The 22,454-nt window shown below is 49.0% G+C and overlaps 1 protein-coding gene across 1 annotated transcript in view; it reads left to right on the forward strand.

Annotated features, from left to right (window-relative positions):
* PPP2R5A (protein phosphatase 2 regulatory subunit B'alpha) overlaps window positions 1–22,454 on the forward strand; it is a 1,092,153-nt gene that overhangs the window by 718,936 nt on the left and 350,763 nt on the right. Inside the window, exon 9 of the mRNA XM_069608529.1 lies at window positions 14,151–14,201. Within this exon, the coding sequence (XP_069464630.1) occupies window positions 14,151–14,201 (51 nt within the window). The remainder of the gene's footprint in view (window positions 1–14,150; window positions 14,202–22,454) is intronic.

Raw genomic sequence — 22,454 nt, forward strand, 5'->3', positions numbered from 1 at the left:
AATGCACAAAGTGTGCAATCACTGTCTGCGAAGGGATCACCCCGAAAAGAACTGCAAGTCCTGCAAGCTTTTCTGTCCTAAAACCTTGAAGGACCATCAAACCAAACGCTGGGCCGTCCACGGCATGCAGGCCGAGGCCTCCATAGACGTTTCTGGGAAATCCAGTGAAGGCAGCATCAACGTCCTGGGTAATGCTGAGGGCGAGCAGGCTTCGAAAATATAAAAAACATGTGCAAGCCCCCGGCTCCAACAAGCAGGCCAGTGGTCCTGTGACTAAGAAATCATCCAGCGGCAAAGGCACACACACATCACGCCACACTATGCACACAGCCAGCAGCCGAACATTGAAGACGTCGTCGACAGTTCAGAGCCACGTGGTGTCTACGGAGAGGTCCTCCAAGTCAGGCCTCCGAAACAGGCACCAGCCAAGTCGGTAGAAAGGCCCTCCTTTTGTGTGCCAAAAGGTATCAGTCAAAAGGCGCTTCAACGGCCCCCCACCACGTCCAAAATGAGGAAAGGTATTAAAAAGCATGTCTTGCTCTCACTTTCAAAGATGTCGAAAACACCCAAATCTTTGACACCCTTACCTTTGCAGCCTTCTACTCCCCCAGATAGTTACTATACTCCCTCCAGAGACTCCCTTTCAGGGTCCCTGTGTTACAATGAGCCCTTCACCCTAGCTCCTCCCCCCAGTCACATGACCTCTCTCAGGATCTCTGCATTGTAGACCCCTCAGGTTCTCAAGATCCTTGTTTCCAAGGGGACCAGTATAATCAGGACCAATATTACAACAAGGACATGTACGTCATCCAGTCCCCAGACAATCAAGATCATCCAGTGGCTGACTCACCAATTGACAATCAGTACAACGAGCTGCTCCTCCGGGGCCGCTCAACATTTCAAAATACATACCCAGGAGGTACAAATCGACAAAGAATTCGTAGAGGACATTCTGTAAGACCAAAAGTCTGCTACAAAATGTATCGCCCTCCTGCAATCGGTCCAGAGGTGCATTCAGCCTTCCCTCCTAACACCAAACCTTAAAAGAGCTGCCAACCCCTGCATCGAGAAAGTGTTTAGGCCAGCCCCTATCGACCCACTGTACATCAGGGGTCAACTAAAACCTGGTTCCTAGCTTGTCAACACAACAAGAAAAAGACCAGGCACACCGCTGGCCTCTGAGCAGGCCCCACCTGATAAGGAAAGTAAGAAAATGTATACTTTTGGCAGAAAGGTGGCATGCTTGGCGGCCTACCAAATGAGAATAGCCAATAATACCAACCTCCTGGCTAGCTGTGGTTGCCATAAATGGTACGAGCTGGAACAAATTATTGAGGCCATCCCAGAGCCTCTAAAGTCAAAACTCCCAAGAACAGTGCAGAGGGCAAACAAGTGACTAAGTACATTTTTAAAAAACACCTTGGGTGCCGCCAACAATGCAGGCCGCATCATAGCCTAAGGCACATTAAGTGCCATGCCCGGATGAGGCAGTCTGGCTTTAAGCTAGAAATGCAGGCCACGTTACTTAACGTGCTCATGGAAATCGTCCCGGCATACAAGGTTAACAAGGGTATTTATTCAACGTACTTCCTTGCGCCGAAGAAATACTTATCTATGAGCCCGGTACTAAACCTGTGTCCAGTGAACACGTATTTCAAACCACACACATTTTGCCTGACAACGGAAGGTAATCCCACTCTTAAAACAGGGGGATTACATGGTAACATTGGATATTAAAGATGCTTACTTTCATATTTCATTGATCCCCCCGCACAGAAAATACTGTACTTCCAGATAGCAGGAGAACACTACCAATTCAAGGTACTTCCGTTCGGCATAGCCTCAGCTCCAAGGGTATTAACAAAGGTATTAGCAGTGGTAGCAGCCCACCTGTGCAGAGAATCAATCCCATTGTACCCTTATATAGACGACTGGCTGATAACTGGAATCTCCTCATATTTGCATATACAACACCCAAGGAACAATCAACCTTCTGTTCCAATTGGGATTCTCCATCAATGAGAAAACATCAGGTCTCGTACCCTGTGAGATAAAACATTTCCTGGGAGCAATCATAAACACAAGAGAGGAGCTTGTCTTCACCTGAAACGAAAGAGTACAAAACATGCTGTCGCCAGATAACCGTATGGAAGGCAATGCGCCTGCTTGGGATGATGGCCTCATGTATTTACCTTATTCCACACGCGCAGCTGCGCGTGCGTCCAATGCAAGAGTGGTTAGCAAAACAATGGTCTCAGGCAAATGGTCAGTGGGACGATCTAGTGGTTGTTTCGCTAACCTTGGTACAATCTCTTTGATGGTGGTCCAAGGACAACCTACTAAAGGGAAAGCCCTTTTGCAATCCACCAGTTCAAGCGGTACTAACTACAGATGCCTCGCTCTCAGGATGGGAAGCCCACTACCTTCGCCACACAGCTCAGCTCATGACCAGTGGACAAAACCCACAGTCCAGAACCACATAAACCTTCTAGAACTTCTGGCAGTTCTCAAGGCTCTGAAAGCTTTTTAGCAGCACCTAGTAGGTCAAACAGTGCAAGTCCTCACAGACAGCACCACTGTCATGAGTTACCTAAACAAGCAGAGAGGCACACTCCAAGTCGGTCCAGGCTATCATAAAAAATCTGGAAGTGAGCACTCAAGCGGAACAGGCACCTAGTCTCAACATATTCCAGGGGAACTCAATGCTCTAGCAGATACTCTAGAACTCATGTACCCGAGGAGCACAAGTGGCAAATCAATGAAGATATTTTACACTCCTCTCCCAACACTACTCATGAACAAAACGGTGCACAAGATGCACCTGGAACAAGTCACTCTAATCCTGATTGCGCCAATGTGGTCAAGAGAACCATGGTTTCCACACCTACTCAAGCTAGCAATTTGCAAACCAATCTTGCTTAATGCCTTTTCAACATGCTATCCCAAAACAAGGAGACAACATTCCATCTATACCCTCAGACGCTGAACTTGGCAGCTTGGCTCTTGAAGTCCAAGAATGTGGGCATTAAATCTTCCACAAAGGTGTATGGAGATCCTTAAAGAAGCATGGAAGCCTAACATAAGACACTGTTACTTTAACAAGTGGAAAAGATTTGTCATTTGGTGCTGATCATGCAACATAAATCCAATTGACTGTTCTCCATTGCACATACGTCTCTATGTGCTTTACGTACTAGAGTCTGGTTTGGTCTTCAATTCTTTCAAAGCAGCTCTATCTGCTTACACTACTTCATAAAACAAAATGTAATGGTGTAAAGTCCCAGATATCAAAGCGTTCATGGAAGGAATAAAAAGACTATACCCTCCCATTTCTAATCCACCACCAGGTTGGGACCTCAATGTTGTACTCACTAAACTCATAAGTCCACCTTTGGAACCTATGTACAAAGTCAGTCTGAAGTATTTAACTTGGAAGACTGCTTTCCTAGTGGCAATCACTTTCATAAGACGAGTAAGTGAACTGCAAGCACTTTCAGTACAAGACCCCTTTGTTATCATACACAAGGACAAAGTAGTTCTTAGAACACATCCTAGATTCTCACCCAAATTCGTATCAAAGTTCCATGTTAATCTATTGAACTTCCTAATTTTTTCCAGCATCCTTCCAATTCAGCAGAAAAACCTCAAGAGGGCGGTCTTGTACTACATAAACAAAACTAAACCATTAAGGAAAACAGATCAACCCTTTGTTTCCATGGCAACTGGCAGAGATGGATAGTCCAATGCATCCAGCTTTGTTACGGTCAAAAAAGACTTTAGCTTTTACACCAAGAGCCCAGTCTCCACGAGGCAAAGGGGCTACTTTAACATGCATTGCAAATGTTCATTTAGATGCAATTTGAAAAGCTGCTACTTGGAGTTCCCTCCATAACTTTACTCACCATTACTGCCTAAACGCACACACTAAAGCAGATTCACAGTTGAGACAAGCGGTATTAAAACATCTATTTGCTGCTGTACCTTCTCACAACCCACCTCCTTCTCCAGATACTGCTCGCTAATTGTGTTGTAAGCAGATCCACAAGCCTCAGAAGGCATACATTACACAATTGTATTTCTGGTGCTTGTATCTGCTTAGATACACATGCACCCTCCCTTCCTGCCCTCCTCGAGTTTTAAGTTTAGGGTGCATAGATGTTTTTATCTTTACTTTTCCAAGTTATCTTTCTTGTACTCATACAAACATATCAGGCACCCTCATATCCGAAACAAAACTATCTGAGGGACCTTGATGTGTGAAGGACCATGAGTACACGACGTCAAATATGAATATGGTGAGTAATGTATGATATATACACACACAACTCCACGTGGTATGAATATTGATGAGAAACTATATTCATTTGTCGGGCATTGAATGATTTACAAACCGATAAATAAAATACATTTGAGTAATAGCTTTTTTGGAATTTGTAGGACCAACTTTTCTTCTGCTTGAATCTTTTCTGATTTGTTTTTAAAGGGTGAAGGTCTTTAAAGGATTATTTTGTTTAATTGACTTGTCCGATATATTATGAATTTGTGCTTTTCAATTGAGTGGTTTTTAATGTGGTGTTAGCACCTGGGTTACCAAAGCGGCGCCCCGTTGTAGGAAGGAAATCCCTTTACCAACCTGGCTGCCATGGAAAGGGAGCCGTTGTGAGCAGAGAGCAAAGTGCAGCTGTGGCGATGAGTGCTGCCGGAGCTGCAGTAAGATAAGTTTGGGGGCAGGACTGGGATTAAAAATAAGACTAATCGGTCGAGGGGGGGATGGGCGCGGGCGGTGGCGACAGGTGAGCCAGCCGTGCGGCGGCTTGGAACACGGGCTTACACCAGTGGTTCAAGCCTGCATTCCTAGCCACCTGATTGGCTGGCTCCCCCCCTGCTTGGTGCTAATGTCCATTAAAATACATATCAGTGATATTGTTTTACGACATTTCTATAGTGTTTGTAAATGATCAGTTAGCATGTTTACATTATAACGCATAGGTCACTTTGAATAGTTGAGGCTGTGGTTACAATCTGCACTGTTTCAATCACTATAAAATTAGGTGACTTAGTGTTTGAAAAATTGTGGACATTGTTTCGCCCATTTTGTAATCCGCACAGGATTTTGTTGAAATTGTTGTAAAACCTTATATTAATATGCACTAGTCACCTTTATGTATGATCTTCTTGTAGTATTTGTGAAAAAGAATGGTCAATCTGTTTACATTACTCTGCATCTGTCAATTTGATTAATTTAAGATTTTGTTTACAAAATGCTCAGGCTCATGCATTTTACTAACATGTGCGATCCGTTATATATTAAAATTGGGATGTCATTTCATCAACCATGCAACTCTGTATAATCATGCTTTAAATTGTTTTGAATTATTTGTAATTTCATTTAAATATGCTTATTTGAACTATCAAGACACTCTTTACATTCTGCACAGCACAAATCCACTTTATGAACATTGGCAAGTTATTGCAGAAAATATGTATTAATTCTAGTACCTTAGGAGCAGTTTACAGCTCTATGCAGCGACTGTACAATCAATGGTCTTTTGAAAATGCTAGCTTTTGCATTGATTTGAGATTATGCATTGTGGGTTTGGTGACAATTTTGGAGTTCGCTCATTTTTTTTTTTGCAACACATTTCTTGGTAATATTGTTGGATTAATACTTCGAATGATCTAAACTAACCCAAAATAACAGGCTAAAATGGCTGCCTGATTCACTTGCTTCTATGGTGCCATATTTTAAATCTGAATCGGCCTTGTCATGTGATATGGTCAGGGATTTTCTTTTTAAGATGGGGTATAATCATACGTTCCGTCCCCTTTCCACCCCTTTCCACCATTCTTGTGGGCGTCCCCCAACATGGGGACGATACCGAAACCTTTGGCAGTGAAAAATTGAGCTTCCCCTTTAAGTTTAGTCCAGCGTGTGGGGGCTTGGACCGGTTTGTGGGAATGCCCACTGAGGCCTCACCCTACAGGGCCTCACCTCAGTCCCTTTTTTTCCGGCACGGACAGTGTCGGACGTGGCAGCTAGGCGCAGAGACTTTCAGCTTTCTGCGTGCTCCCCATTCTTTGTTTTTTTATCTTCACCTCCCTTCGGTGCCTCGTCTCCCTGGCGCATGTCGGCTGCAGGAGGCTTCACGAGATGGGCATCCTGCAATTGCTCATTCCTGGCCTCTGTTGAGTGGCGGGGGCCCGTACCACCGCTTGGACGCATGCACGGCTTGCAGCACTCTGTCACAGGGTATTGAAGAATAGTCTTTCATGCTGGAGGGAGATCTTCTACTCTTTATTTATTGCTTATTTGTAATGCACACTCTACAGCACATTTGTGTTTCTAGGTACATCAAGACAGAGGGGATAGGGACTAAAATAACACTAAAAAGTCTTGAGGCATTCGGAACGTGCAAGTGCTAAAGAATAAGAGGAGAGACTGGGAGGAGGGGGTGTGAGGAGAGGGGAGGGGAGGGGATGAAGACAAACAATAGCATTCTGACTAGGGCGTGAGACTATTTCGAACATGCAAGTCCTGAACATAAAAAGGTGGGAGTGTGGGGGTGGGGTGGATTTAGAGGTAAAAAACAAATTAAGTGCAGAACCAGTAGATAAATTGCAATGAGCAAAACCAGACATGCAATTGTGTAAGGGAGGTAAGAGTGGCTGCAGCCTGGTAAAGCCACGCCAAATGGACTGAGGGGCTACATCGGGCACACAGACATGAAGTTATGGCATTCAGATTGTGCAAGTGTTGAACATGCAAGCCGGACATAGGGGGAGGAAGGGGTGAGAGGAAGGAGGCAGGGGAAAAACATGGAGAGGATAAATTAAGTATTGGTGAACAATTAGGAACTACGGAATTGAGAAAATGGAGGAAGTCCACACCCTGCAGTGCAGGGGGCTACAAAAGATATTGGCCAGTAAATGCAACACAGCACAAGTAAACAAGTTATAACGTTGATGCAGATAGGTAGGGTGCTGTGAACGGCGTGGGCTGCAAAACTCAACAGGATGGTCCACTCTTCTTTTCCAGGTCATCTTAAAGAGTTTATCTCCAGGAACCCACTTCAAGACACGGTAGGCCTTTTTTATTTTTTTTTATTTTAAGTACGGCTCCCCAGCGCGGAGACTCCTTCCTGGGGTCTTCCATGGGTAAAGGTACCTTGGATTCTGGTTCTGATTCTGGAAGTCTACGGAGGGGCAATCATGTTTTGTCCTCCTTCAGCCCCAGTACGCAATCGATCAGAGTGTTCTGCCTCAAAGAGACAGTCTTCCAGCACGATCCAGCATGACTACCAGCCCTGTGGCTGAGGGCGCACAGCCTACCGGAGCCACCTCTGAGTTCGTGGTTCAGGGTGAGTCAACTACTGTCCAACAGGCCACGGGCTCTGGGCCTGCTGGAGCTATCTCGGAGTTCGACAGTTCTGTTTCAGGTTGGAGGGCCTAGGAGTATCCTCCCATGTCCGAGCCAGCACGGGGCCTTTGCGCCCTCTGGCCCAGGGCGTGGCACAATGCCCCAAGATGGCGGACAAGCACGTGGCAGACATCTTGCATTCGGATCAGGGCCTACCTGGTCCCTTGCTCGTGGAGTGGCCCATGCAAGAAGGTCTCAAGCCCCTTCCCTCGGGAAGCAACCGCGGATTTTACGGTACAGGCGGTTGGTCTTTGCACAGCTCAATCTACCAATCGCAGCCTTGTGGTTTCTCTCCACAGGCGCCTCAGTGCTTTAATCAGGAATGGAGACCCAGTGCTGCTGAGGGCCAGCCCCCCTCGGGATGCGTTGACTTGCGAGGATCACTTCTTGGAGCACTTCCCCCTCCTAATGCGCTCCCCGCAGATGACCGGGCTCCTCAAGGAGATTGTAAGGGAAGTGATCCCACGGGTCGTGCTTCCTAGGCCTCCACCTCTGGGCACTCCGCTGGTTCCTCCAACTCTTCGATACAGTTGCCTGTTCCTCCTCTGGTCCCGGCCCTTCTGGTTCTTCATACCCTGCTGCCTCCTGTATCACCACTGCTTCCCCCTCAGCAGCCATTGGATCCACAGCTATCTTCGGGTCCGGCTCAAGCAGGGACCTGCCTGGATCTGGTGTCTGAGGATCTGGACTCCCCTCAGTCTGGAAATAGGGGGTGCGATGGTGACACCCAGGATGATGAACCCTCGGCATTTGTAAAGGCTTTTCTCCAGTATGGGGTCTGGCATGCATTCACATGCTAATGAATATTCCTTGTCATCAGGATGGGAATCCTCATGCTGGAGAACAACAGTTACAGGTACGTAATTTGTTCCTTCAGGGCCTTGCAGAGTTCTTGGGGGTCGACCAGCCTGAGGAGGCCCCCAGAAGTCAGGAGTTTTTGGCCAGGCGCACCACTAGCTGCTCGGGCATTCAGCTCCAGAAGGGTATCCTGCAGGTGGTGAGAAAGGTCTGTGAGCCCAGATGAACATGAAACTGAAGGGCCGTTTCATGCTTTTGGATGGGGAGCCAGTCCTGCTGGCCTCCCACCCAGTGTCACACTCTTCAGTGGTGGCTATGGCCTCTTTGTATTCCAAACCATAGTCTTTGTCGTGTTCCACTGTGGTAGCCGCCTCCAATTGTCTGTCCATGGAGGACAAGGCCCTTGAGACTTTCGGCAAACGTTGCTACATCATCTCGGGACTACATTTGGGGCAAACTAACGCCAACGCCCTCCTAGCCGCAGCCAACCAGATGCTGTGGCGAGAGCTCGGTGAGTTTCTGCCTGATCGCTCTCTGGAGAGGCAGGTCTCCTTTAAAACCGACCCGGAGGACGCCCGAGCCATTGCAGAGGCCTTCATGGAGTCTTGGGTGTCACACAGCCAGTAGAGGACTGTGCCTGGGGGGGGGGGGGTCAAGATGAGACGACGGGCTGCGTGGATGCACGCCACTAAATTCTCATCTGCAAGAGAATACTGGGCCTCCCTTTTGAGGGCGCCGATCTTTTTCATTCATCCGTCAATGACAAGTTGACTATGAAGAAGACTTCTACACAGACCTTAAAGTCTTTGGCCATCCTGACCATACCAGGGCTGACGTCCTTCCCTCAGTCTTGGGATAGGACTGACTTGTAACCTTGCATTTTCACCGGCTTCACAGGTTGCAGAGGCTTGACAGGTTGCCCAGTGACCACCGGAGGAAACGGCGGAGGAATTTGCATGTTTCTTTTCCACTCCTCCACTCCCACCTCAGATACCAAGATGCAGTGACGTGATGGTCAGGGAATACAGCTCACCTGTAGGGGGCTGGCTGGGTCTCTTCCAGGACAGCTGCAAGCATTGTTTCAAGAGTCCTTGGATCCTTTCTATAGTCTACACAGGCTTCTGTCTTCCTCTTTACTTTCCTCTAGCTTCCTCTCATGCTTCAGATAGGGTCCCCAGCCTGAGTGATCCTTTTTCTTTTGGAGATGCAGGCGGTGGAGTTGTTTCCGCTTTCAGACAAGGGCTCCAGCTTCTACTCTAGGATTATGGTGGTACCCAAGAACACAACTTGTCTTTACCGCTTGAACGCTTCAAGATGATTACACCCCCGCACATAGCAGAATCCCTGTGCGCAAGGGACTGGATGTGTTCCCTAGACCTCAAGGATGCGTACCTTCATGTCCCCATTTACCAGCCGCACTGGAAATGTCCTCAGTTCGCAATTGTTTTACCACTTCCTGTACAAGGTGCTGCCGTTTACCCTCAGTTCGTCCCCCTGTGTGTTCACGAAACTGATGAATGTGGCGACGGTCCATCACTTATACCCTTATCTGGACGACTGGCTGGTCAAGGCCAGCTCACACGAGGGGGCGGTGCACTCCTGCCAACGACTGGCAGATGTTCTTCACTAGCTAGGTTTTTCCCCCAACCGGCGGAAGTCACAGCTGTCGCCTGCCCAGGATCTGGTCTTCCTGCTAGTACACTGGAACACGGCGGCGCAGCGGTTGTTCCCCATGCCAGAGCGGCTTCTTTCCCTCTGCAAGGCAGTAGGGCACTTTCTGGCCGACGTGACCACCTCAGCATGGTGGTTCCAGCACCTTCTGGGATTGACAGCATATTGTGTGCTCATGGTGCAGCACGCTCTCCTCAAGATGAGGACCCTCCAGCTCCACCTGGTGGCCAATTGGGACCAGGAGGCGGGGGTCGCAGTCCGACAGGATCCCAAGACCCCTGCTCCTCCTCCTGGATCTTAGCTGGTGGCTGATGGACTGCAATGTGGCAGTGGGAGCACCTTTTACCCAGCCGGAGCCTACTCTGGTGGTGATGACAGATTCCTCTTTTGGGCTGGGGGGACTACTCCATTCACAGCGCATAGTCCATGGCGGAAGCCCTCCTGCACATCAATCTGATCAGGGCAGTGAGCCTGGCGCTCAAAGCTTTTCTACCCCTCATCGGGGACACAGAAAACTCCACAACCATGTTTTACCTGAACAAGCGGGGTGGCAATGGGCCTGATTGAGAGGATTTGGATTTTAGTGGTCCTGCTCCCAAGGGACAGCAACGGGTGTTAGACTCAATGATACTGGAGACTGGACCACCCAGTTACTAAAATCTAGCTTGACCATGGGAAAATGTGGGGGATCTATTATAAGGTTTTTCTATTCGCATGGCCAGGGTGCTATCTCGCCTGCAATCAAGATGCTTTCAGACCAGGCAAAACCAGCAGCCACTTATGGGGCAGAATTATGGGGCTACTCAATGTAACAACGTGGGTCTGGCTGAGAGAGCCTGTTTGAAGAAACTATTGGGACTCCCCAAAAGCTGCCCCTCTGCTCCCATTTATTATGAACTGGGATTGAGCCCAATTCAAAAAAGATGTCCAGTATCGGCCAGTGTTATTTTAGCTTAGATTATGGTTGACCCCTGAATTACAGATTTTCATAGAGGGGGGGTGTCCCATATTCTGGAATCGGAGGGTGAGAAGTACCTACCCTGGTTCCAACATGTGAAAAAAAACTCTTGGCTCGTATGGACATGGCTGACCTATGGTTATGCCCACAGACACATAACTTGGAGTGACGTTGGCAAGGCGAAAGTGGCCATGCGAAGGCTGCCAGAGATGGACCTGGCTAGCGATTGCTTAGAGGTTGCTGTTGGCAGGCTTTACTTGAACTCTAGATTAACAACTGGATTTGAAGTTTACCTTAATTTTGTTCTCCCTTTATTTAAGGTTTAGATTGAACGTGGCTTACCGCACATCAAAATGGTACCATATTGAGAATGATCTCTGCCCAGTTTGCTGCTTGTCCAAGCAGATGGTGCTTCATTTCTTATTCTGCCAGGGTTATAGGGTTGGACGAGGTAAATACCTCAAAACAATATGTAAGAACTATGGTATCTGCAGTACAGGCCTGGCACTGCAACTATTTAGGAACAGCGAAAATATGATTGTTGTCTACTGTGTTGCAAGTTACTTAGACTTGGCGATTAAGGGGCAAAATGATAAAGGAAGGAACGTAAATGTGGTTATGGAGGCATGTATGCCTTCATTAATACATTCAGGAATTGTATGTAATTATACTTTACACTTGCTTCTGATTGTAAATTATGCTCCTTGCGATAATTGAGAATAATTGGAAGGGTAAGCTTGTTTGTAAATTAAGTATCAAGTTACCTATTACTACATGTTCTTATCCTTGTTGATCTTTGTTGCACTCATGCAATACATGAAATATCTTGCCTCTTTGTTTTTAATGCATCATTATGTCATTGGTATTTTTTTATATATATATCTGTGCTTTTATGTTATTTATGCCGAAATAAAGCTGAAATGATGGCGAAGTGGACCAGCTGAGCCGCTTCGGGTTCAACACCCATCAGTGGGAGTTACACATCAACTCCTTGTTGCTCCTTTTCCAGAGATGGGGTTTATCGATCAGCACTTATTTGCATCTCTTCTGAATTCCAAGTGCTACCGGTTTGCTTCATGGACTGGTCTGGTTCAGGGGTCTCTGGGCGACGCCTTCCAGATCTGCTGGCACGGCGGCAGGTATTACATGTTCCCTCCTCCCCCATTTCTCCAGCCAACCCTCCACAAATTTCGGGCATCGGTAGGCTGCAGCCTTAACCTGATTGCCCCCCACTGGCTCTTGAGGGGCGTTGTTCTCTAATCTGTTGCTGTCGTACTCCCAGGGGCCTCTCCATCTTCCGATTCCCCCATCAAGGGGCTCCCTGATGCAGAACGGCAGGGCAGTGGAGCAACTGGACCCAGCCAGGCTGACCCTAGGGGCCTGGTTCCTGACCAGCTGAGACTACAGCATGCTCAATTTTCGAATGACAACTGGGACAGCATACAGGAGGTCATCTACTCGATACCCCATCTCCTGTTCCCTGGATGATGTTCTGGCATTCTCTGCACACCTGGCTTGTAGACTGCCTGTCCCTTCTGTTTGGCAGCCATTGGTGCCTACTAGAATTCCACAGAGCATGTTTTTCCAGCGGTTACCCCGGTCGTTAAGGGCCACCTCAAGGGATTGTCTAGGCTTTGTCCTCTGGTGCATAAACCGCATCCGGTCTCGGAACTCAATGTGGTTAAGATGGCCTTGCAAAGCATTGAGGCAATGGTCGCGGTGGACATCCGGGTGGTGACACTGAGGATGGTGGTGTTGGTGGCTCTCACCTCTGTGCTCCGGGGTCAATGAGCCGTGTGAGCCTTTTACCACGTTTCATAGCGATAAGGTCCTCTAGCGCACTGATCGAAATGTTTTGCCCAAGGTGGTCTCTTCATTCCATTTGAGCCAGGAAATCTGCCTGCTGGTGTTCATCTCGAACTGACGGTCAGAGACAGAAAGGGCTCTACATTCTTTGGACCTCGAGAGTCCAAGTTCTATCTTTCACAGATAAAATCCTTCAAAAAGTCTGAGGCATTGTTCATTACACCCAGAGTTCCAATGCTTCTATCACCCGTTGCATGGCCCAGGCCATCTCAAAGGCATATACGCCATGGGCAAACCGGTTCCTGAGGGGATTGTTACCCATGGCTACCATGCTGAGGCCACGGCCATCTGGTTTCAGTGGCATGCTTCTTGGGATGTCATCAGCAAGGCGGCTACTTGGGCCACTTCGTCTGCCTTCTGTAAGCACTTTTCCCTGGATACCAGCTCCAGGCTGGATGCAGAGTTCAGTCAGGCAGTTCAGTAGAACCTTTTTGGTTCGTCCGAGATATGAGGCAGGTTGTCACCGCTCCACCCTCTGTTCTTTGGTAGAATAATCCACAAGGATGGAGGAAAGTGTGCGGGATGTATGAGTAATGAAAGTTACCATAGTGACTAGAGTACTCCTAGTCCATAGTTCCCTTTCCTCTCTACATGCAATCCACCTTCCCCCGCCTGTATGCCGGGTGTTAATATATTTTGTGTAGCCAGGTATCTAAGTGTCCAATCTGTTAAAAAGGGGACTGGGGTAAGGCGCTGGAGGGCGGCGGCTAATGAGGGGTGAGGGGCTAAGTGTTCCCACGCCTCTGTCCGCGCTCTATACTACATTTAAAGGGGGAAGCTCAATTTCTTTTTACTGCCAAAGGTTCTTTACCGTCCCCATGATGGGGTGTTGGGACAGCCGCAAGGATGGAGGAAAGGGCACTATAAGAACTGTAGTCACTACGGTGATTAACTTTAATGTATGTGTTGTTGCAAGTTGGAAATGCAACCCAGTAACTAAGTTACTAAGTTACAGCAATTATAATAGAAAGTGGTACTAAGGATTGTTGACAGGGCAGGTACTATATTTTCCACTCATTTGGTTCACTAATCTAGATATATCAAATTACGTGGATATCAAAGCCGTCCACAAAGATTGTAATGCATCAACATAAAGGTGTAGTGGTTGTGGCCCCTTGTTTACGTCCATGCTGATATAAACCTAATACTGGTCCACAAACTGGAGAAAGAATGCATGCGAATGATACTGAGTAGGGCGAAATCCTGTGCAAATGGCAAAAACTGTGCTATATCACAACCCGCTAACTTAACAAATTACAGTGTTCTGTATAGATAACGGTTTGTGTCCCTTTATTGAATATTGGAAAGCACACCTACTAAACAGTATTTAGTGTACTACAAATATTTTCCATATTGAAAATTTGCAGACAATGACTGCATCATTAGTTTTTAATTAATAAGGTTTACCCCTGCTCTTACTCTTTCAATGTTTAAATGCAGGTAATCCGAGGGCTTCTCAAATTTTGGCCAAAAACATGCAGTCAGAAAGAGGTAAGTGATTTTCTCAAATGAAAATGTTCATGTCTATTTATATTGTTATCTATTCTTTTGGTTACAAAAATTAAGATTTTAGTGGTTGTTAATCTGATTTCCATTTTCCTGAAGATTCCACTACCTCAACCACCATTCGCCATTTTTAGAACTTTGGCATGAGGCCTCACTGGTGCTTAATTGTTTTCATATTTGCTTTCCTTTCTAGCAAATACTAACACTTTGAAACTAGGGGTCTCATTTAAGCGAACAGACGAGATGTCTTTGACTAAGGGGAATTTCAAAGCAAATAAATGGCCTTCTTAGTGCTTTTTGTTTTTATTTCTGAGATCTCAAGTTGTAGGCAATTGCAACCCCCGCCAGCATGAAGTATGGTTAATTGCATGGTGGTGTCCCTTTAAATTCTGTTGGACATCCTTTTATGATGTTTTTATGTCCCCTTTTTAGTTTTGGATATTAAGTGGCGCTAAAGCACCACCTACAACTGAAACTATTGCTCGGGAGAAATGCCATATGAGGAAGGACACAAACCATGTCTGTGTTTAGTTATTTACCCACTCATTGACTGCCCATGGCCATGGTAATACCTGTAGCATTCCTCAGCAACTCTGCTAGTTATTTTGTAGTCATGTTGAACTCTATGTACTTCATGCCCAGCAGGCATGTTCTAGGACAATGTTTTGTGCCCCCACATGGTTTATCTCTACTGTGTGGGGGGAGGAACACAATCAGAAGACTGAAGAGCGCTATAGTCCTTACATGGAAAGGCCCTCTGTGAGCATGCTGTAAATCTTTATACTTGGGTCCACAAGATCGGGAAACGTACCCCCTCCAAATCTCCTGCTCCGGAGCGCTCCCTCAAGAAGGCCTGTGTTTCTCAAAAGGTTGTGGTGGAGCACCACTCTCAAAATGATACAGTCGGCTCACTTGAAAGTGACTGGAGAGAGAAGAATGTGTTGCAAGACTTCTCTATCCCCTAGTGAACTATCGGGGATCATTCTGCCTTCTTTAGAAAGTCAAACATTTACACCTACTTGCAGGGATGATTCTTGCGAGAACTCGCCACTTCCTTCAATACCCTTCTACCATTTATACACTAACTTTTAAGTCAGAACATTGATATTGCACATTTTTTGCCAAGGCCCTAGCTTAAGTATCGAAGCAAGGGCCCACTGCACTAAGCCAAGCCAGCAAATGCATGTATTATGAGAGCATCTGTATGCCTCTTACCGCAGTTGGAGATCCTCCTAGGGAGTCTGTGCCCCATCAGCATAGTGTGGCACCGCTTTTGGGTGTCATTGTCCCGGGCCCTTATTTGACTTTGTTCTGGCTGCGTCGTTCTGGTACCTTAAGCCTTCAATTGATCATGATTTTTGGCAGCTGTAATTTGCAGCACGCTCCAGTCTGATGCAGGAAGCATTGCTGCTTGCAATGCTGCAAAGAAACTGAGAAAATCCCCAGCACATCCTCAATTGGGACTGTGATTTCCATCCCCCAAACCCCTTCCCCACCTTGATCGAGCTATAGCCATTTCAAAGCCAAGGGAGGTCTGAGCCTGCCACGCTGATGTCCTCGATTTTGACCTGCCAGCAAAATTCTCCTAAAGGTTGTTAAGGGGAGGACTCCTGGAGTGGTTTTGCCTCCAAACATCACCATGTGGCCAATACTCGTTATGTGCCTGCTTGGCATTTTGCAGTGCTTCCAAGGTGGTCATAAACCTCAATGAGCCCAGTGCTCTCACGCTTCTGCGTATCTCAAAACTGCTCATGATCTGAATTGGACTGGTGTGGCACTGGCCTTTATACTGAATGCTTGTAATTACTGTCTTGTATCACAGTAAAATATATTGCTACAAATTTAGCATTTAACCATGCTCTGGTTGCTACCTCAGGCTGATCCGTGTGTGTACAACTTTGTTCATACTCTGTGCATTGAAATCAAGATAATGCTTCCTATGTCACAATTGGCTGGCTATTCATAGGGTGTGAAGTGCCCCCTTGCGGTAGTTGCACAGAGGACCTTTCAGCTTCCCAGCATGCGTTTCCTTCAGCCAAAAAAGAAAACATGCCCGTTATCTCCATTCTAGAAGACCTAATCATACCCCCTGGGCTGAGGGCTAGCACATTGAATGGTGCATGCTGACAGTCCACTAGCAGCTTGTTTTACTCCCATCAGAGTTAACCAAGATGCTGGGCAACATTAAATTGGACAGCTATACAAACACATCCTAGCCTCCACCACTAACCCAGAAGAATCAACCTGAATCTGGGATTCAGCGAATGGGTGTGCACTCACCTACTTGATATAAGAAATAAAGCTGAAACTTTACTTCAAAAGATGAACTCCCTTACGGTTAAAGTTGAAACTTCCCAGCACAAACTCAAACGTCTGAGTAGGAGACACTGAAAATCAAATGGGGGATGCAGAGATCCATCTACAGAAACCCTTCACCAAAGTAAGAACCCTGAAAAAAGAACTTTTTCAAGCCAAATAACATGGTCCAGACGGAATAATTATCTCATCCGCGCAATACATGGGTGCATAGATGTTTCTAGAAAACTCTGCCAGAGATGCTTGATGACACATTTCTCAAAATTAGCTTGTCGAACATGCCCATCGGTCCCTAGGCCCTGCCCCAGTCCTGAAAATGCCCCCCACTGTCGCTGATATCCCACATGTACTCTTACATCCCGTCCCTTTTCCTCCATACTGTATGAGCTTCCCATCCTAGGGAAGGGAGACAGAACCTTTTTCACCAGAAAAACCTTCTTCCCATTTAAATTTAGAGGCGCGTTGGGTGCGGCCCTGGTTGCATGCGTGTCCCTGACACCGTCCACCGGCGCCACTCCTCGGTCCCCCTTTTTGGCCTTGCCATGTAATTCCACACACTCTTCCCCAGATTCTTCGCTTATCTTTTTGTCTTTTTGTCATCTAGGTACAGATGGCGCATGTCAATTTCAGCGGGTTTCAGCAAGTGTCCATCCTGCGAGGGACTCTTTCCCACATCTGACCCCCACACTCTTTGCCTCTGCTGCCTTGGCCCTGACACGGCTGGGAAGGTTTGCACGGCGTGCGACTCTGACTCCACAAGCACTGAAGAACAGGCTAGCTAGGTGGAGAGAACTCTTCGAAGCGTCGCCTCCAGAGGACTTGAAGAAGTTGAGGGACCGCAAGGTTCTTCTACTGGCTCTACACCTGAGGTGCTACGCCCTAGTACCGGCTCCATGTCCGAGGGGGCGCCTGCACGCAGCACTACCAGTGACGATGCTGAGGGCGATACGCCTTCCAGGCATAGACCTGAGGTGCGGGATAGACCTCCTGTTCCAACACCAAGAATCTTTGGCGAGGCCTTGTCCGGAGGGCCATGCACCACGACTCTGGCACGCAGCTCAACAAAATGGCTGCCGTGCCAGGTAACATGGCCGCTCGTCCGATGCCACTCCTAGGAACAGAGCAGGCGGGTGAAGAGTTTAAAGGTGGAACTGGTGTCAACCAGGTATGTGGCCTACAGTGTATCCATCAGTAGCACAGGGCAGGTTCCCTCTGCAACCCAGACTGGAGATTCCAGCCACTCAGTCAGTATCCCCTGCGGCCTCCTTCAGCCTCCGAGGATAGGTTTTTGGGGCTGATGCGAACCACCAAGATGGGCGCATCCTAAGGGATGCAGTCAGGGACTTGCTCCCTCTGGTCACTCCACAGGTGCCTATAGTCATTCCTCCCATGGCTCCGGCACCACAGGCCCCAGCGCAGCCCCCGCTGCCGGCTCCTTTGAATCCGCCCCCAGTGCAGCCGGTTCAGAGCCAACCACTGGAGCAGCCTCCGGTCTCTACACCGCAGCCCATAGCACCCATCACCCCTCCTCCTGCGGCGGACCAGCCGGACACCCAGGCGGATACAGATGAGGAGGACCCTGACATGCCGTCTTCAGCGAAGGCCTTTCATGATGGGCTTGCAGGTTTGGCAGAATATCTGGGCCTTCCTCATACTGAGGTAGAGCAGCCCGAGGAGAGGGTCTTGGCAGAGGTCCTCTCCCTAAGACCCCCTACCAAGACGGGTGTCCCGATGCAGAAGGATGTCGTTGCTCTGGCCAAGAAAGGTTGGCTCAAGCCACACTCGGCCCAGCCTGTCAATCGGCGCCTCGATGCCAAGTATAGACAGATGGAGGGGGATACACTCTTGCTATCAACGCACCCCCAGCCACACTCGTCGGTGATCGCTGTGGCGTCACTCCACTCTAAGCCTAAGTCGTCTTCGGCCACCTTGTCCTCGGCGCTGCTGGGCAAGGAGGAGAGGATCTTGCAGGCGTACGGGGAAAAAGATGTACTCCAACACCTCCCTCCACCTGTGTCAAGCCAACGCTGATGCCATGCTAGCACCGGCTAACCACAGGTTGTGGCGGAAAATATCAGACATTCTTCCTGAACTCCTGCCGCAGAGCCAGGCACACTTTAAGGTGGCCCTGGAGAAGCCAAGCTGGTAGCGCAGGACATCGTGGAGTCCACAGTGGCCCACATCAACAACTCTTGCCAGGCCATCTGCATTGACACGGACATGAGGACGACGGCCTGGCTTTGAGGTACAAGGTTCAACCCCGACATCCAGGATCGCATATTGGGCCATCCTTTGGAGGGTAGTGACCTCTTCCACTCTACCACTGATGAGGAATTGGATAAGAACAGCTCACAAACCGCAAAGTCTTTATTCTTACGAAGGCCACGCCCAAGGCGTACACCCAGTCGCATCAACGCTCCGATAAGGGGCGGGCGTTTGGCGGGTTCTGGGGATTCCAGGAACGGTGGTCGAGACAACCTGACGGCTCGCCAAGTCGGCACTGGCGCAAGCAACAAAAAGGGGGGGGAGCAAGGGCTTCCCCCAGTCCCCCTCCTCAGCAGCAGCCTCAGAGAGCAAAAAGGCATGATGCGTCCCTCCGGGTCCATGTGTCTCCAGTGGTGGGCAGGCTAAACTTTTACGTGCATTTCTGGTGCCAGAACTTCGTGGACTCCTTGGATCCTCTCAGTAGTATCCATGGGTTACCGCCTACCTATACCTTCCTCCCCTCCACAAATTGGGACGGCAAATCTGTTGGCAGAGATCCGGTTGCTCATCGAGAGCCAGGTAGTGGAAGAGGTACCAGCCTCCCAGAGAGGATTAGGCTTTTATTCCAGGATTTTCGCCATACATAATAAGATCTAGGCTGACCTGAGAGTTGTGTTGGACCTCTCCACCCTCAACCTTCCCTCCCTCAAAAATTCAAGATGGTTACGCCTGCATTCATTGCAGAGACACTACACAAGGGAGATTGGATGTGCTCCCTGGATCTGAAGGACACTTACCTATACGTCCCGATTTGGCAGCCCCATCGCTCCTTCCTACGCTTCAGGATCGTGGGCTGTCATTTCCCATACAAGGTGCTACCCTTTGGCCTCAACTCAGCCCCTAGGTTCTTTACCAGACTCATGAATGCAGTGGAAGCCCTCCTCAGGGCCACCATGTCTACCCCTACCCGGACGACTGGCTCGTCAGGGCGAGATCCTTGGAGGTGGTTGTCCACAACTCCTTCGTGCTTATGAGTACACTCCACGACCTGGGGTTTACCATCAACCTCAAGATGTCTCAGCTGCAGCCCACGCAGAGCCTCACCTTCCTGGGCCTCATCTGCGATACAAGCTCCAAGAAGGTATTTCCCTCGGAGGACAAGATTACGGCCATCAAGAGGGCAACTACGCACTTCCTTACCAGACCAATTACTTCGGCTTAGTCGTGCCAGCACCTACTTAGTATCATGGCAGCAGTCCTCTTGGCCGTGTCACACACATGAAGCTTTGGATGACGAGACTGCAGCCGCACTTCGCAGCCTCATGGAATCGGGAGAGGGGACTCCCAAGCGGAGCTGGTCAGCATACCGCCTTCTGTCCTCCCAGACCTAACGCGGTGGTCTAAGGACTGCGACGGCAGGCCATTCCGGAAGCTGATTCCGCAGCTCAACATTGCTACGGACACCTCCCTAGAGGGCTGGAAAGCCACAGCGTCCATGGAGCCTGGACCCTGCAGGAGTCGCATCAACTGACTGGAGCTCGGAGCCATTTGGCTAGCCCTCGGGGCCTTCCTTCCGCTCATCAGGAGCAGGAGCGTCCTGATCCAGACCGACGACTCCACCAGCATGTACTATGTCAACAAGCAGGTGGGGCACCAGGTCCCCTCCGCTGTGCAACCTAGCGGTCAGCATGTGGGAATGGGCCCTGGAAAACATCTACCTCTGGGCCGTCCACCTCCCGGGGGAGGCCAACTTGGGGGCGGACAGATTCAGCAGGCTGGGAGCTGACAATTACGAGTAGCATTTGAACGACCAGGTGTTGCAGGAGGTTTTCAACACATGGGGGGGACATCCTGGATTTATTTGCCTCCTGGAGGAACAGGAAGTGGCATCAGTTTGCATCTTGGCAGGGTCTAGGCCCTGGCTCCCTGGGCGATGCCATGCAGATTCAATGGGAGGGCATGACAGGATATGATTTTCCACCCACACCCCTGATCCCCAGGGTACTCCGCAAGCTAAAGGAGGCTTACAGGCTTGTCACCTCAGCACTATAGTGATAGTGCCTTGGTGGGCGGCGAGACCGTGGTTCTCCGAATTGCTCAGCCTCTTGGACCGACCACACATTCACCTTCCGCTGGGCCCAGCACCTTTCATGTCCCAGCAGGGGGGGCAGGGTTCTCGACCCCCGCTCCCTAGAAGCTAGCACTTGCAGCGTGGTTCCTGAGCAGATCACCCTCAAGCACCTGAACCTCGGGCTAACCTGGAGATCATCCAGGACGCTAGAAGCAAGGCCATTAGGAGTCAATACAGGAGTAAATGGAGCCGTTTCTGTCACTGGGCAGATGCTAAGGAAATCAACCCCCTGACATGCACACTGGACGATGTGCTTTTGTTCTCGGCACACCTTGCCCACTCAGGCGTACAGGTATACACATGTTGCACCTATCTGGCAGCCATAGGGGCCTACAATAATTCGGAGGAGGAAGTCTTTGCCTCTTCCAACCCGAGGCCTCTCCAGGCTTTACCTGCCCATCAAGAAGCCACAGCCTGTGTGGAACCTCAATGTGGTGTTGGGCGCCCTGCCGCACAAACCCATCGACCTAATGGCGTCCGCGGACATCGGGCTGGTCGCCATGAAGACAGCTCTGCTAGTAGGTCTAGCATCCACTCGCAGAGTCAGCGAGATCCAGGCTCTGGTGGCTTCAGAACTCTATACCGCTTTCCACAGGGATAAGGTGGTCCTGCAGACTCACGCGGCGTTCCTACCTAAGGTACCCTCTGTATTCCATCTAAACGAGGAAATAGTCCTACCTACATTCATTGCTGACCCTAAGGACGAGGCTCAGAGTCTTGCATGGTCTGGATGGCAGACGCACTCTGAAATTCTATCTGAATAGGACCAAGGGCTTCCGCAAGTCGGACACGCTTTTTATCAACTTTTTTAGGTCTCCAGACCCAGTTATCAGGCATCCAAAGCCTCCATAGCGAGGTCGATGGTTGCCATAATCAAAGAGGCCTATGAGGGGCAGGGCCAGCCCATGCCAGCCAACATGCACGCCCATTTCGTCAGGGCCACGGCCATCGCATGCCAGCGGCAGGTTCCATGGCAGGTCATAAGCAAGGCAGCTACCTGGGCCACCCCTTCAGCTTTCTGTAAGGATTACTGTTTAGATGCCGGCTCAATGTCAGACGCGGCCTTCGGACAGGTGATTCTAAGGAGCTCCTCCCCACCCTGGGGCTACATTCAGTTGTAATCGCCCATACAGTATGGAGGTAAGAGCAATTACAAGTTAGTCACCGTAGTGAAAGTCCCCTTTCCTCCATACCTCCCACCGCCCCCCCTCCCCCTAATAATACTGGTGTCATTAGGCAATAATAAATATTGTCGACACGTCAATGTGGACTGAGGAGTGGCGCCGGTGGGCGGAGTCAGGGTAGCGCATGCTCCCAGGGCTGCACCCCAGCGCGCCTCTAAATTTAAAACTGGAAGAAGGTTTTTCTGGTGAAAAAGGTTGCGTCTCCCCTCCCTAAGAAGGGACGCCCATACAGTATGGAGGAAAGGGGACTAAGTACTAGGAGTACGTTAGTCACTACGGTGAATAACTTGTAATTTTTCTTTTTTTAAATTTGTTTTTTATTGACATTGTTCATACAAGGTAGGGCTGCACCAGCAATCCCCGCCTGCCATAGAATAAGCAAACAAAGATGTCAACATTTTT

Source organism: Ambystoma mexicanum, chromosome 4q (assembly GCF_040938575.1).
Source record: "Ambystoma mexicanum isolate Mex_15411 chromosome 4q, UKY_AmexF1_1, whole genome shotgun sequence".
NCBI lineage: Eukaryota > Metazoa > Chordata > Amphibia > Caudata > Ambystomatidae > Ambystoma > Ambystoma mexicanum.